Source organism: Marmota monax, unplaced genomic scaffold (assembly GCF_021218885.2).
Source record: "Marmota monax isolate L192 unplaced genomic scaffold, Marmota_monax_Labrador192_F-V1.1 WCK01_AAM20220418_F8-fsc00010, whole genome shotgun sequence".
Classification (NCBI taxonomy): domain Eukaryota; kingdom Metazoa; phylum Chordata; class Mammalia; order Rodentia; family Sciuridae; genus Marmota; species Marmota monax.
The window spans coordinates 4,562,043-4,579,037 of NW_026692321.1; the positions used below are offsets into that span (position 1 = coordinate 4,562,043).

The 16,995-nt window shown below is 37.1% G+C and overlaps 1 protein-coding gene across 4 annotated transcripts in view; it reads left to right on the plus strand.

Annotated features, from left to right (window-relative positions):
* The window catches only part of Cpsf3 (cleavage and polyadenylation specific factor 3), a 35,735-nt gene that overhangs the window by 1,049 nt on the left and 17,691 nt on the right, over positions 1-16,995 (plus strand). For 3 of the 4 annotated variants that reach the window (XM_058578354.1, XM_046441225.2, XM_046441224.2), the window contains exons 2-10: positions 3,995-4,058; positions 4,939-5,036; positions 6,629-6,757; positions 8,277-8,454; positions 9,835-9,924; positions 11,229-11,379; positions 14,135-14,310; positions 15,350-15,508; positions 16,693-16,839. In XM_058578354.1, the coding sequence (XP_058434337.1) occupies positions 3,995-4,058; positions 4,939-5,036; positions 6,629-6,757; positions 8,277-8,454; positions 9,835-9,924; positions 11,229-11,379; positions 14,135-14,310; positions 15,350-15,508; positions 16,693-16,839 (1,192 nt within the window). Of the gene's footprint in view, positions 1-3,994; positions 4,059-4,938; positions 5,037-6,628; positions 6,758-8,276; positions 8,455-9,834; positions 9,925-11,228; positions 11,380-14,134; positions 14,311-15,349; positions 15,509-16,692; positions 16,840-16,995 lie in introns of those variants that run through there. The other variant, XM_046441226.2, reaches the window with a different exon arrangement.

Here is a 16,995-nt window from a genome sequence, read left to right on the forward strand (position 1 = left end):
AGTATTAGATATTAGTATCATATGAATGTGCTTTTTTCAAAAAGTAGAAAGTATCTGCTTTACACATTCATTCAATAAGGATTTGTTGAGTCCCTACTGGGCACACAGCCTCAAGTCTTTGATGCTTAGTTCACAGCTGTCATTTTGTGTGTGTTCTGTAAACATGGAGCAAGTGACAAGCACTACACCAGGCACTGAGGATACAAATAAGACAGAAGGCTGAGTTCATTGGTTTCAACATTTTGGAGGCAACTGGAGTGCAGAGTGGAAAGTACTGGAGAGAGTTTAGAAAAATAGGAGACAATTACTTGGGAGTCAGGCCTAAAATTCATTCTCTATCACTTAGTAGGACAGCAGCCTCACTGAATCTGTTTCCTTATGTGGGAATAATAATGCATATTGCAAGGAGTAAAGACCCTGGTAGGTGCTTATTAAATGAAAGCTCGTACAAGAGCACAGGTAAGCGTTGCACTAACTGCTGAGAGAGTATGAAAAGGGAATTTTTTAAAATGTTTATTTTTTAGTTGTAGTTGGACACAATATCTTTATTTTGTTTATTTATATGTGGTGCTGAGGATCGAACCCAGGGCCTCACAGGTGCTAGGCAAGCACTCTACCACTGAGCCACAACCCCAGCCCGTGAAAAGGGATTTTTTTTTTTTTTTTGGTGCTGGGGACTGAACTCAGGGGTACTCGACCACTGAGCCACATCCGCAGCCCTATTTTGTATTTTGTTTAGAGACTCACTAAGTTGCTTTGTGCCTCACAGTTGCTGAGACTGACTTTGAACTCACAATTCTCCTGTCTTAGCCTCCCAAGCCACTGGGATTACAGACATGCGCCACCGTGCCTGGCTGAAAAAGGAATTTTTAAGATTGAAGAGAAAGATATTTCATGCATTCCTAGAAAATGGGATGAGTGAACTACATACCAAAGAATGAGTAAGAATTAAAGACAGTGTGAGAACTGGAGTGATACTGGCAGAGGACATGGCACACGTAAAAAAATGACATGGCAGGAATGTTCACAATTCATGGCTAGTATCCTCAAGGCTATGGCTAATAGGTTAGTACATGAGGTAGAACAGGTCTATCAGGGTCCATCATGTGAAGTCCCCTTATATTAAAGAGTTTGGGCATTTATTATGTCATTTAAAGGAAGCAAACAAAGGATTTTAGGCAAGCATGGGATATATTAGAAATTATATTTTAAATCACTCCTTGCAGTAGTGTAGCAGATGAATAAAGGGTGGATTTAGTAGAAGGAATCTACTAGAATGTAATTGAAATAATCCAAGTAAAATGATGAAACCTCTAATCAGAGAGATAAAGGACTTGAAAAGAAATTGTTTGGGAAGAGATGGCTTTGAGAGAGCATGGAAGTGAAATCTTTAGGATTTTCTAACTGGTCAGGTGTTACTGTAGGGATGGTTCTAGAATGCAGAGCAGAAGGGAGTATTCAGATAAGGATGATTGAGATTCCTAGGTTGGGCATATTCTTAAGGAATACAGAAGGTGGATTAGGTTTGCAGTAAATTTGGTTTTGTACCAGCTTTATTGAAATATAATTCACATACCATATAACTCATTTAAAGTACAAGTCAGTTGTTTTTGGTATATTTGCAAAATTGTACAACTATCACACTAATTCCAAAACATTTTCGTCATTCTAGAAGGAAACCTTGTACCAGTTATCAGTCTCACTCATTTCTCCCCAAACTCCCCTGTCCTAGGTAACCACTAACCTATTTTTCCTCCTCTATATATTTGACTTTTCTAGATATATAAATGGAACCATACAATATGTGGCCTTTTGTGCTGACTTCTTTCACTCAGCATAGTATTTTCAGTGCTCACAATTATTTATTTGACAAGCTTTCTTAAGATTTATCTGATCAGTAGCTGTAGCAGTACAGCAGTGAACAAAATAAAACAATGTCTTTTCTTATGAAACTCCCATTTTAGTAGTGAGAAATAAGCCACAGATATAGCAACTTCATGTAGCTGTAAGTATTATTCCTAAGTGATGCTGGATTGTGGTCTGCTGTGAAGAACAAATTAGAGGAGGTCAAGAAAAAGCCTGTGAGAAGGCAACATTGGAACTGAAACCTAAAAATACAAAGAAGCCAATCTTATCTGAAGGCAGAGCATTCCAGAAACAGCAGATAGATGCAGAGGGCTTGTGGAAACTAGTTTGACATTGAATGTGAGGTTCCTGGCAGTATCCCAGTGTCAGGAGTATATATTAGAGACCTAGAATTAAGAAGACTGGGAATGTGGTTCTGTGCTAGAGCACTTGCTTAGCATGCACAAGGCCCTAGGTTCAGTGCCCAGCTCTGCAAAAAAGAAAAGAACCTGGACTACAAACAGGCACGCTAGTAATGGACACGTCAGAAACATGAGAATGAAGATCATGAAGTTGAGAAGGCCAAGGAGGGAACCCTCAGCATATCAGCATTCAAAAGCAGGTGAAAAACTGGGAAGGAAAGGCAGCAAGACAAGAGGGCATGAGGCCAAAGGAGAAGTGCTCAAAGAAGGAGCAAGTAGTTAGGGGTGACAAAAGCTGCCAAAGGAACAAGTAGAGAGCAAATATGGAGGTTTTCTCTTAACAGCAAAGAGGTTTCAGAGAAGTGGTTGGTAAGAGTCAGGTGATGGTGAATTGAATGGATGGAAAGTGAGGAAATGGGGTCACAGAATATCCAGACCTTTTAGGAAGCTGGCTTCTCGTAGACTGAAGAAAATGAAGCAGAAACTAAAGGAGATTAGAATTGAGGGATTTTAATTTGAGGATGAGAAGGGCTAGTATGTTTAGATTCTGATGGCAAGTGAGGAAGATGTCAGTGAGATAGCAGTGTTCAGTCCAGAAGGAAAGAGAATGTAAAGCGTAGACTCAGGGTGAAGATTTGCTTTAGAGAGAGACCTGTTCTAAGAGAAATGGAAAAAAGCAAAGGTGTTTGTGAGTTGGTAAGTGAAGTTGGATTATTCTTTTTTTTTTTTTTTTAAATGCAGATGATGGCCCATGCCTCACAAGAAGAGGAGGATAGTAGAGGGTTGCAAAATTTAGGAAAGGGGAGAAAGTTTGAACTAGCTGGAAGTTAGAAGAGAAGTCTGAGCTAGGACCACTTAAGAGGCAACATGGCAGGCCAAGAGTACATGGGCGCTCCCATGTGTGCTTTGATTTTCTTCATTATTGGCTGGCTCTCAGTTAGGATCCCAGCTTGGGTAGATCCATTTCATGTCTGTGTAGTAGACTGGGTTCCTTGAGGTCAGGGTCCCTGTAGAAGGCATTTCTGTATCCATTTGGACAGTGTTTAACAAGTGCAAGCTTAATTTTGAGTTGTGAGTGAACTATGAGCTCTTGTGACTGGGAAGTGGCATCAAAGAACCTTAAGGAATTGAAGAATGTGAGATTTAAGTTAAGGTGTGCCTAGTGATAATTGGAAACTATGGTTGCTTTATGAAGATAGAAATGAGAATTATTTAAAACATTGGTATAAAATATATGAAAAGAACAAGATTTAAGGAAAGGGAATTGAAATTCATAGTATGAATAAGTATGTAATTTTAAGCTATTTGGTAGATGCTCATTATGATCTTAAAGAAAAAGAGTGTAAAGTACTATGACTTTATACTTAAATACACATTTAAGAGTATTATGTAATCTGCACAATTGCTAGTTCACATTTTAAATACATCACAAATTAATCCTAACATTCAAAAGATTGAATTTAACCTTCAGGTTTCTCAGAACTATACCACTCTTGACAATTGCAAAATCCCTAAACTCTCAAGGATTACTTTTCATCTTTGTTTATGTGGACGCTATTCTTTCCTTACTTTGTAGTTTTTGTAGAACTTTCATCTGTCTTGAAATATTTAAGTGAATGCTGACAACAGTTGGGATACAGTTTAAATTATTTAAAAAAATTTTAAATTTTTTGGACTCAGTTTGATTGTTTTTATCATTTTTTCCTCTCCCCCTTGAATGTTTACAGAGGAGCTGGGCAAGAAGTAGGAAGATCATGTATTATTCTGGAATTCAAAGGAAGAAAAATAATGGTAATTATGGTCATGATGGTGGTGGATTGAACCTGGGGCCTTGTGCATGCTAAGCGTGTGTGAGGTTAAGAGTGTGGCTCTTTCTATAGTGGGTTTTAGGTCTTTTCTAATAGACCAGTTATCTGTTTAGTTCCCAGAAAAATATAATAGTGTATATAATCTACTATGAATAATGTTAATGAGAAGAATTTAAACACACTTCACTTGGTACTTTGTTAAAACATTAAATAAACTAAGAAGATACATTCCAAGATTATAAAATGGTCAACTATATCTGATGAGCTATTGTTTCCTGAAAGCACCCCCACTTCCATCCCCAGGGGGTCTGGCCAAGCCAGCTTCCCCACCCTAGTGGAAGACAGCAAGTAATGGACTTCACTGAATGTGCTAAGAGCTCTGGCCACCTGTGCAGCATGTGGTGATTGAGCCCTGGATTACCTAAGTAGTTAGCCCCTCTACTTCTCTGAGCCCACTTCCTTGCCTGAGAGGTAGAGGGATTAGAAGAGATGGTTTTGAGGTGCTTATTTGAAAGGCAGTGGCTCATGTTCCTTTGGTTTCTCTTCTCTAATTCTCCCAGACTTAAAAGAATGGGTATATGTCAGACATTGGCACCTTTTTAGTCATGCATTATCTTGATTTAGTAGTAATACCCTGTAAGGTAAGTAAATCCTCAATGACCTGCCCATAGGAATTTGTCTTCTAATGCCTTTTCTGAGCAGGGAAGAGCCCCATTTCTAGTTTCTTCTCACAGCAGTCAGATCTGGTGGTGATTCGTCTGTGGGCTTTTAAAATGCCCACCATTTTCTGATTCAAATTCTGATTTGCTGAATGAGAGTTTTCATAAAATATGTAGCAGATGATGTCTCTTTTTGTCTTTCAGTTGGACTGTGGAATCCACCCTGGCTTAGAAGGAATGGATGCTCTTCCTTATATTGATTTGATTGACCCAGCTGAGATTGATCTTCTGTTAATTAGTCAGTAAGTTTTTTCCTTTAATAACAATATGGTTTTTTGAGGGCTTTGACTGTCAAGATTATTCTTTACCAGATTATGAGATTTCGATTTTTTTTTTTTTTCCCTTTTGGGTACCAGGGATTGAATCCAGGGGAACTTAACCACTAAGCCACATCCCCAGCTCTTTTTTGTATTTTGAGACAGGGTCTCGCTGAGTTGCTTAGGGCCTTGATAAGTTGCCAAGGCTGACTTTGATCTCAAAATCTTCCTGTCTCAACCTCCCGAGCCGCTGGGATTATAGGTGTGCACCACTGTACCTGGTAAGATTTCAGTTTTTAAAAACACCACATATTTTTTTTCTTTTCTCTTTTTTTAAAATTAAATTATTTATTTATTCTAATTTGTTATACATGATGGCAGAATGTAATTCATTTCATATTACACATACAGAGCACAGTTTTTCAAGTCACTGATTGTACACAGTATTTTCACACCATTCATGTCTTCATATATGTTTAGGGTAATGATGTCTAATCATTCCACCATCATTCCTACCCCTTTGCCCCCTCTCTCCCAAAACCACATATTTTCCACTAAGAAGCATATTTCGGATATCTAGATCTAAACTAACACTACATTTTGTCATCACAGTCTAGAAAACTCATATAATCCAGTGAGTTAGTGGGAAGGAAATACTGACTTTAAATTGTTATCAAACGTGGCCCGAAGAAAGGCCCTTTATAGGGCATCTCCTTGAGGTCACAATCTTGTCACATTATTCTATAAGAGCTTCATTTTAAAATAGTGATTTTTTTTCAACTTATTCTGTTAAAGTGTTTGTTATAATTCTGGTTGCTGAGAGTTGGTTTGGTTATATTCTTCTTCTTTTTTCTTCAGAAAGGAAGACGGATTTTATTAAACATGTATATACATGTGCACTTTAAATTACCTTATATCATTTAATCAATAAGACAGCACTGTATAGACATTATTTCCTGTAACTTATGGAAAGGTTTAGTTATATTTTTCTTTCCTCTCTAATTATTCACTGATAAAGATTTTTGCTATTTAAAAAATACTTTTAAGCCAGGTGCAATGGCACACACTTGTAATCCCAGACACTCAGGAGGCTGAGGCAGGAGGATCGCAAGTTCAAAGCCAGCCTCAGCAACTTAGCAAGACCTTGTCTCAAAATAAAAAAAATAAAAAGATAAAAAGGGCTGAGGATGTGGCTCAGTGATTAAGCACCCCTGAGTTCAATCCATAGTACCAAAAAAAAAACCTGTGTGTGTGTGTGTGTGTGTGTGTGTGTGTGTATGCTTTTAAAATCTTTTTCCTTTATTAGAACTCTATACGTGGGCTGGGATTGAGGCTCAGTGGTAGACCGCTTGCCTAGCATGTATGAGGCACTGGGTTTGCTCTCAGCACCACATAAAGAAATAAATAAAGTTATATATGTTTAAAAAAAAAAAAAAACTGTATGCACATACCTACTTTTGGTTTTCTGAAAGGATCCTCATATAATTGTTACATAGAATTTCTATTCAATGACCATTTCATTACATGTAGCATATAAGATTTTAAGAATTTTAACACAATCTCTGTTTCTTTTTAAGTTTCCATTTGGATCACTGTGGAGCTTTGCCCTGGTTTCTGCAGAAGACAAGTTTCAAAGGAAGAACATTTATGACTCATGCCACAAAAGCTATTTATAGATGGCTTCTTTCGGATTATGTCAAAGTTAGGTAAATTATTTTATTAGATTATATGGGCCTATGCAATACACATGGTTCAAGAGACAGATCATTTTGTATTTGAAATAAGGCACTCTCTTTATTCACAAGGATGGCAGTAATTTAGTTATTCCATAACAACCTATTGAATACCTATTGTGTATCAGTCCCTTCTGACTTTAAACTTTATATATAGATTTTACATTCTTTTAAATCTTTGTTAAACTGCTATAAATCATAAGGTATGATAGAAAGGTTCTATAAATAGCATTGTGTAATTTTATTAAAATTTAAGACCAGATACATTAAGCAGTGATATGTGCTAAATTCTTATTTTGGATTATCGTGTCAGAAAGTTTACTATCTCTTTTTTTTTCCCCTTTAGTACTGGGGATTGAACTGAGAGCCTAGCATATATTCAGCAGGTCCTCTACCACTGACCTACATCCCCAGCCCTTTTTATTTTGAGATAGAATCTTGCTAAGTTGCACAGGCTGGCCTTAAATTTGTGTAGCTGGAATTACATGCATGTACTATTCCATCCAGCAAAAACTGGCTAATGTTCCCAGAGGATATATTTACCAATTCTAAGAGTGACATTACTTCTCTGCCAGAAAATTTAGAGCATTTTGGTGAGACCCACAATACAAATTACTAACCTTCAAAAGCTGATTAATTCAAGGGTAGCTAAAACTCTGTTATTCTTTATATGTAAATACACAGGAATTGAAATGTTATTCTTAGTAATGGTAATGCTAGTTAACAAATAATGCCTATGACATGTAGGCTCAGTCCTCAGTTCTTAATATAAACTCGTTTAATCTTTACACCAATTTCGGATGTTGAGAAATCCCATTTTATAGAAGATGAAACTGAGACACAGAGAGGTTAGGTGATTTACCTAAAATGGTCATAGTAAGAGGCAATCTGGCTCCAGAGTCTGTGTTCTTAACCACTATTCTCTTGCTGTTTTGGAAATACATTAACATAATTCAGGGCGGGAGAAAAGTTAAGTAGACTTTAGAGAACTCTTTTCCCACCAAACATGGTCAGTGCATGCATGTGTGTCATATCTCTTGGAAATGTTGGGGCAGAAAAAGAAGTTGAGATTATGCAATCTTAAAAAGAATATTTTGTTTTGCTAGGCAGGTGGGACAAACCTGTAATCCCAGTGACTCAGGAGGCTGAGGCAGGAGGATCACAAGTTCAAGGCCAGCCTCAGCAACTAAGCAAGGCCCTAAGCAACTTGGTGAAATCCTGTTCCAAAATCAAAAGGGCAACAGTACTTTGAATTTACTGTGTGCTTTGCTTTTACACTCAAGCTTTGTAGCTATGTACACTAAATATTTTTATTATAATCATAGCCAAAAAATACATAAAATATCTGACAGATTCTAAATAGCATAATCTGTATACTAAATTTTTAGGAAATCTTCATGGATATATCATCTACAGATAATTTCTTTGAGTTAAAAAACTTTAAAAAAAAATCTTACCCTTAATTCTTTTCTTGGCATCTTTGAAAATTTAGTAACATATCAGCAGACGACATGCTATATACTGAGACAGATTTGGAAGAAAGCATGGACAAAATTGAAACCATCAACTTCCATGAAGTTAAGGAAGTTGCAGGAATCAAGTTCTGGTGTTACCATGCAGGTCACGTCCTGGGAGCAGCCATGTTCATGATTGAGATCGCCGGCGTAAAGGTACTTTCTAGCTCTGGCCCTTTCTCCATAAGTGATATCAGTGCAAAACTTTATGCTGCCAAGTGGCATTAAAAATTCCCTAAGATTTGCAGAGTGCCAAATCACTGAAACGCAAGTCAGCACTTTTCCTTTTAAATATGACAGTTTCTTCCTCCATTGTAATACAGAGTAAAATAAGCATCTCTAAGAATAAGTTCCCTAGCACACCACAGGATTGATTCTTTTTCAGTCACCATTAGGAAACTTGTTAGGGAAGAGCCATCTTCCCTAAGAGTCAGGGATTGAACCCAGGCATGCTTTACCACTGGGCCACATGCCCAGCCCTTTTTATTTTTTATTTTGAGACAGGATCTTCCTAAGTTGCTTAGGGCCTTGCTAAATTGCTGAGGCTGGCTATGAACTTGAGATCCTCCTGCTCAGCCTCCTGAGCCACTAGAATTACAGGTATGCACCGACATGCCTGGCGTATTTTTTGTATTCTTGATGACTGCCACTCTGACTGGTGTGAGATGAAATCTCAGTGTAGTTTTGGTTTGAATTTTTAGGGTACTTTTTGAAAATAACCCATTGCATAATATCTGGAAAGGTGGACTTGACTTTTTGTTTTCAAGTTTTTTAGATGATTTTTTACAACCTGATTTGAGAACCAATGTTCTAGTGTCATGTCTTCCTAAATGTATTTTATAACTGCTCATATATTGAAACTTTTATTTGTTGAATTCTATAATATATCAAGTTGCTCATCCTTGCACTTTGTCCCAGGCCACAAGAAATAAGCAGAAAAGAGTGAAAGTGCAGATTCGAACTTTCATTTGGAATTTGATGTGTATACTCTTTGACTTTATCTTTCATTTTAGACAATGTTCCCAAGTATCTCTGGAGATTCCTTTCTGTGCCAACATGTCCCTTTATCTTTGTGGGATAATTCTGAGATATATTATCACATTAAGTAGATTTAATGATTTAACTATGTCAGACATTTTGAATTAGACATAAGCATTGCATCTAAATTTTACCAGGTATAGGCTTTTATAAATTTAATTTTACTGTTAGATTTTACAAGATTAAAATATTCATTAGCAAAATGAAGCTTTCTCTGCTATACATGAGGACACATTTCTGTAATGCCAGCACCTCAGGAGGCTGAGGCAGGAGAATCCCAAGTTTGAGGCCAATTTAGGAAACTTAGCAAGATGATATCTCAATATAAAGAAAGAACTGGAGATATTGCTCAGTGGTAGAATGTCCCTGGTTCAATCCCCAGTACTGGAAGAAAGAAAGGGAAGGAGGGAAAGAAGAGGAGAAGGGAGGGGAGGAGAAGACAGAAGAGACAAAATGAAGCCTTTCCCAAATCCTGCTTACAAATTTATCTTTTCACAGCTTTTGTACACGGGTGATTTCTCAAGACAAGAAGATAGACACTTAATGGCAGCTGAAATTCCTAATATCAAGCCTGATATTCTTATTATTGTAAGTAATAATGAATGTGTTATAATTAGTATAACATAAGCAGAATTTTTCTAGTGAGGAAGAAACATAATCTCATTTTCATAATGTTACTGGATATAAATTTATGGGCTTATAGTTTAAGAATTTATTTGGCTATTCTTTGTAGTTCTTTTCCACCCTCTTTTGTTGCTCACATTAGCTGTGGTCTAATGTTAGTGACGTTAGGCTGTCTCAGGTCATGATATTCTAGTTGAGTACTCCCTCCCTGTCTCCTAAGTACTTTGGCCTATGTCACTTCTCCCAAATTTGTAGGACATCTTAAAGATTGTTTAAAAGTGGTGTAGATGCACTGCCTTTGCCATGGTGACTGTCTTTTGGCCCTTGGCACAGGCTGCTGGTCACATTGTTCATCATATGTCCTGTCTACTTGTTAGGTTGTTAAGTACCAAGGAAGCAAGATAAATGACTGTGTGCTGAAACTCGTTGGGGACCTGGTGGTTGCAAATTCAACAATGTGTCTTGGAACAAGGTGTCAGGAAGTGGGAGAGGCCTTTTGAGCCTATAGTATATATAAGAACATCAAGTGCATTTGGTTTGGAATGAAAGAACTGTTTCTCCCTCATCACTTCTAGAAGCTCCCACCTTCTCAGTTATGAGGGGCCAGTGCCCATTGCAGTCCCAGAGCCACATGGTGGGTAGATCAGAGATGGGACTCAGCTCATGCCCTGCTCAGCATATAAACTAACCTTAGTTTAAGGGCAAACTGAGTTTTTTGATTCTCAAAACAAGTAGTTATTCTTGTGATAGCTGGTGTTTTAGAGCGGTGCTTCTTGAACTTTAATGTGCTCATGTATTACCCGGTGATAGTTGTAAAGACGGATTCAGAAGTTGTAGGCTGGAGCCCGAGATTCTGCTTTTCTGTTGTGCCTTAGGAGATGCCAGTGGGTCAGACATGGTAAGACGTTAGGGCATATATTTGAGCAAGAGTATAAGAAACAGTACTTGTTTCTGGTTTGAAGCTTTAACTTCTCTGAGGAGGAAGAGAAAAATCATAGCAAAATTATCTTGAGAGAAGAAGACATATTTTTGTGTATATGTGGACTTCTCCCTGATTTCATTTTCCAAAATGCTCCTATTACTTAGATCCAAATTCTAACATTCTTGTTTGCACTTCTTTCCAATTAATATTATAGTAATATATGTTCAAGTAAATGGCATGTTAATGGAGAAGTGAATCTCTTTGCCTCAGGATTTCATTAAGGTTTAACTTTTGAATTCTTTTGGGATCATTGGTCTTGGTCTCACATATCTAACCTGTTATTTAGGAATCTACTTATGGGACTCATATCCATGAGAAACGTGAGGAGCGAGAAGCAAGATTCTGTAACACCGTCCATGACATTGTAAACAGAGGGGGCAGAGGGCTCATTCCTGTCTTTGCCCTCGGAAGGGCTCAGGAGCTGCTGTTGATTCTAGGTATGCCACTTCCTTTGCATTTGGGTGTTTATCAGACTCTTACATCATTTTACCAAGACAAATGACATAGCCTTGTCTACGTAACCTGACCTTTCTGGGCTTTAGTTTCTTTCATTTAAAAGTGAGGATTTGATACCAGGTGTAGTAGCGCATACCTGTAATCCTAGCAGCTCAGGAGGCTGAGGCAGGAGGATCATGAATTCAAAGCTAGCCTCACCAATGAGACCCTAAGCAACTCAACAAGACCTTGTCTCTAAATAAAGTATAAAAAGGGCTGGAGATGTGGCTCAGTGGTTAAACACTCCTGGGTTCAATTCCCAGTACCAAAAAAAAAAAATGAGGATTTGGTGCTAGTAAGAGCCCAGAGAAACAGCAGCTCTCCCATTCTGGGACTGGGCTGGTGGTCAGCATGCCTTTCGGGATGCCATCAGTATCAGAGATCTTAAGATATGCAAACGTTTTTACAGCAGCTCGACTTCTAGGAAGTAAGCAAGATGTACAGAAAGTTTTGTCAGTAAGGGCATTCATTTTAGTTTTTTTAAAGAACTATCACGTCAGTTAATATCACATTGTAGAAAAAAGAAAACTAAGCTACTGAAGAGTTACTGCATATTTTCACATAGTGTAAACCAAAATGTAAGATTTAAAACTATATGTACTCTGATCCTAACTAGCTAGGAAACATTCAAGTGACTGGAAAGATTAAATCTGGATAGTGGGAAAATATTGAGTTCATTTTCTGCTTTTCTCTATTTTCCAAACATTGCAATGAGTATATACGACTTTTTTAATAAGAGGAACAGTGGGTGTCACTTTTAACATACGTTTATGCTTAATAATCCCCTGTGATTCTATTTGAGGATAGTACTCTGGCAGAGTACCATAGATGCCTCATGTGTATATAACTTCTTGCAAAGAACTAGAAGTGGGTCACCTCCTAAGCTGTCACTGTGATGGCAATGATGAATATTTTCCCTTTTATGCTGAAAGGAAGAGAAGCAAAGAGAAGATGAAATCAGTGATCCCAAGTCAAAGGCAAATCTGACAGACACTTACGTTCTGGATGCTTAATTTCCTAAATCCTAATCCAGTCCAGTCGTCTTTTGGTTCTGATTGGTCCTCTTTCTAACTGCAGGTCAAATCAGTCCTTAGAGGACTTGAAATGAGAAGTCTTCATAACCAGTAAAGTGAAGAACAGGAGGCTGAGGCAGGAGGATCATGAATTGGGACAAAATAAGGTGTCGCCCTTCCCAGGGCTGCCAGCTGTGGCAAATAAAGTGTGGTTGTCCAGTTAAATTTTAATTTCAGATGAATAAAGAGTAACATTTTTAGTGGGGGTGTCCCAAATATTTAATGTTCCAATGCCAAAAATCTTTTGTTTTTTCTCAGAAGCTCAAGTTAAGTGGGTGTTTGGTATTTTCATCTGGCAGTCCCACTGTCAAAGCATGCATCATGACACGCTCAAGTGCCAGTGCTCTTTGTGTGTGGGTGGCTTTGCCCCTTGTCCTCCCAGGCAACAAGGCAAAGTAGAAAGAGGACAGCCATTCCAGTCACTGCTTTCACACATCATTATGTCCCAGCCATTCAGCCTGGGGCAAGTTGCCCGACTTTTTTTCTCACTATTCAAAATTTGTTCATAAAAATACAAAAAAGAGTAGGGCTGGGGTTGTAGCTCAGTGGTAGAGCGCTTGCCTTGCATGCGTGAGGCACTAGGTTCGATCCTCAGCACCACATAGAAAATAAGTAAATGAAATCAAGATATGTGTCCATCTACAACTAAAAAAATATTTTTTAAAAAATACAGAAACAGTAGATTGTGATGTGATCTTTTAGATACAGTCAGCTTTACCCAGTATGTGAGAAATCATACAGAAAACGTCAAAAACTTTTGACACTATTAAAAATTTTAATTACATCTAAAAACCTAACAAGCTAAGCCAGGGGATGAACCAGGAAATATATTCACAACATGCATTACAGGAAAATTCCCTGTCCCTAGGTAGACAGATCACTAAGACATGTAAAAAATAACATTGCTGCCTATTCAGGGTTTTCTTAGTCTCACTTTTCTAATCTATAAAATGGAGATAAAGTTTTGAAAATTTAGAAATGGTAATTATAAATCACATAGTAGGCATTTAAGACATTTCCTTTATGTAGATGCATCTAGTACAATGAATCGTGTTTTGGCCATACTGCCTTATAAAATTGTGGGATTTCATGAGAATTTTCCCTTAAAATAAGCCTTCATTTGAAGATGTACTGCCCACAGCTTCATTTTCAGAAATGGTTTACTTCTTAGTTTTTTAAAAAAATGATAAAGTAATTATAATTTTTTAAGTGTTTAAAATCAGTTTACTTTTGGAAGTCATATTTTGTAATTAGCCTGTGATAAGTCTGAACTAGTAATGATATGTTTTTTTAAAAAATCATAACAAGATGTAGTATCTCTCTGGAATATTAAGTTATCGTTTATTATTCAGGATAAACTTACACCGAATAATTTGTAAAAGCTTCTACTTCTTTGGTCAGTGATCACAGCCTGTTTCTAGGTTTATTCCAGTAGTTAGAAATAAGTTTTGGATTTGTAACTTTAAGTTAGTAGAAACAGGATATTTTTTCTTAGAACTCTTTAAATAGACACGTGTACTTTATTTCATTATTGTGAATTTTAAAAAATTAGTTATGGGTACCAAGTTCTATTTGAATGACTTACTCACATGACAAACTGATGTTTTTTGTAAAATGGCTCCAGATGAGTACTGGCAGAATCACCCAGAACTACATGACATCCCAATATATTATGCATCGTCTCTGGCCAAGAAGTGTATGGCTGTGTACCAGACGTATGTAAATGCCATGAATGATAAAATCCGAAAGCAGATCAACATTAATAATCCCTTTGTTTTCAAACACATTAGCAACCTGAAGGTGAGTGCTTGTGGAAGGAAGGGGCACTGATGGGTAGAAGATGGTCAGTTCTCAGTGGTGGGAGGGCTTTTGAATCCCTCCTGCAGAAGTCTGGCTCTTCTCTAGTAGACTTCCTTTCCCTGCAGTACTTCAGAGCTTTAGCAGCTGGCATTTATTTTTTGCTTAACCAAATTTTGCTCCTGGCTCCATAGTTCTCAGTATTTGCAATTGCTGAATAACTTGGATCTCTTCTACCATAGGAATAAAAAACTCTGATAAGAAAAATATCTCATTTCAATGTAATTTTTTCTTTTTTTTTTTTTAATGGTGCTCAGGATGGAACTCAGGGCCTTCTGTATGCTAAGCAGTTAGTTGCTTTACCACTAACCTACATCCCCAGGTCCCTAATCATCTTTTTGATTTGCACTACAAATTCCATATATGAAAATTCCCATATGTTCACTTTTCAAAACATTTAATAAAATCTGGTTTAATTTAGTTTAAAATGTATCATTTCATTCAAATTGATGCTTTCATAAAGTAATTAAATAAAGTAATTAATGTCCAAAATAATTTAAGTTGTAAATGGTCTTCAAATTTTAAATAGGCTTTGTCTGTAAGCTTTATTTTATAAGGTAACTAAGAATTAGAGCCACGTTTTCCCTAGGAACAGTGTTAAACTTTTTGTTAGATTTCCAAACATACTCAAAATTTTCATTAAAACTATTGTGAGTCTTCTGCAAAATTCTTTTAGGGTTCTTTTCCAGGATGGGTAAAAACCCTTTCACTCTTAAATTTCTGCCTGCTTGCACATTGGAAATGGTCCTCTTGGCCCTCGAGCTATACATAGAAAACTTTGAAGATCAACTGCTTTGTTTTCCTCTTTCTTAGCCTAAGGTGTTTAGGAGTTTGGCAGTTGGACTTAAAATGTATACTTGTGTTGCCCAGCCCCTTCCATAGTATGATTAACCTTTTACCTTACTCTTATTCTTCAAAAATGAGGAATGCTTTGTCAAGTCCTAGTGGTTAACATGCTTTTGCCATCTTTTGTCTTTTTCAGAGCATGGACCACTTTGATGACATCGGTCCCAGTGTTGTAATGGCCTCTCCAGGCATGATGCAAAGTGGCTTATCCAGAGAGTTATTTGAAAGCTGGTGTACTGATAAGAGGAATGGTGTCATCATAGCAGGGTACTGTGTAGAGGGGACACTTGCCAAGGTCAGTTATAGTCTCGGGGTACTGTGTTACTCCTAATCAGAGTTGCAAAGGTAGCAATATCCTCATATATTATTCCATTGAAGTAGTTCTTTAGCAAATACAAGTTTTGATTTCAAAAAATAAGGATAGGAGTAGGTAACTAGAGATGTTTGAAGGATGAAGAATTAGACACGGAATGTCACAACAAGTTCCTGAAGAGATTAGGGCATACATTAAAATGTGAGAAGTGGTCAGCTGGTTGCAAGTAAAAAGAAAAAAAAAGGTTAGGAGCCTATTTGAGACAAATGCTTGAAGACCTTTATCTAATGAAGAGGTTTACTAATACAGATTGAATATCTCTTACCCAAAGTGCTTGGGACCAAAAGTGTTGGAGACTTTGGTATTTGGGCATTTGGGAACATTTGCATAGACTTCACCAGATGAGCATTCCTAATCTTTTTTGCATTCAAAAAGCATTGGATTTTGGAGCATTTCAGATTTTCAGAGTAGAGATGTTTAACCTGTGAAGTATTCTTAAAAACTGAAGAATGTGCCTGGTTGACTGCTCATCTTCCCATTGGTATACAAAGGCCAAAGTTAGCTCCTAAGGGTGTGGACATTAGAGAAAAGTGTGCAAAACTTCAGAGGCAATTTATAAATATCCAACCATCCCATTTTCTTCTTACCATTAATATCTATTTTATCTAAAGAAATACAATATCATGGGGCTGGGGTTGTAGCTCGGTGGTTGAGCATTTGCCTCTCATGTATGAGGTACTGGGTTCAATCCTCAGTACCACATAAAAACAAATAAAATAAAGGTTAAATTCTTTAAAAAAAAGAAATAAATACAGTGCAGTTTCTCACTTGGATCATTTTCATTACTTTACCTTATATAAATCCTGATATTTGAAGTGACTACATAGCAGGAGAGTTAGGAATACAGGTTTATCTTTCTAGTCATAAGAGTAATAATTTTCACTTGCCAACATTCCAAATACATTGAGTCTTAGATTCTTACTTTCTTGTTAAATGTTTACTTGACCAAGAAAATGAGTATTACTTACTAAGTTGATAATGATTTTTTGTACTGAAGGTTCTAAATTTAACATGAGAGTTATGGCTGCATGAAAAAAAATGGAAGTGTACCTTTTCTTTTTCTAATTGGATAGTTTGTTTTGTTTTCTTGTATTTGTTTTTAACAGCATATCATGTCTGAACCTGAAGAAATCACTACCATGTCTGGGCAGAAGTTACCACTGAAAATGTCCGTTGATTACATTTCTTTCTCTGCTCACACAGATTACCAGCAAACCAGTGAATTTATTCGTGCTTTGAAACCGCCTCATGTGGTTAGTCTCTGATTTTGAATTATAATATTTATGGGAGAGATTTATAATAGCTATGGGGGGAGCATACCCAAGAAATTGTAGCAGGCAATTTATAGATCAGGCAGCAGCTTTGAGCAGATCCTTTGCACTGCCAGCTGCTTATTTTGAATCTCCTCC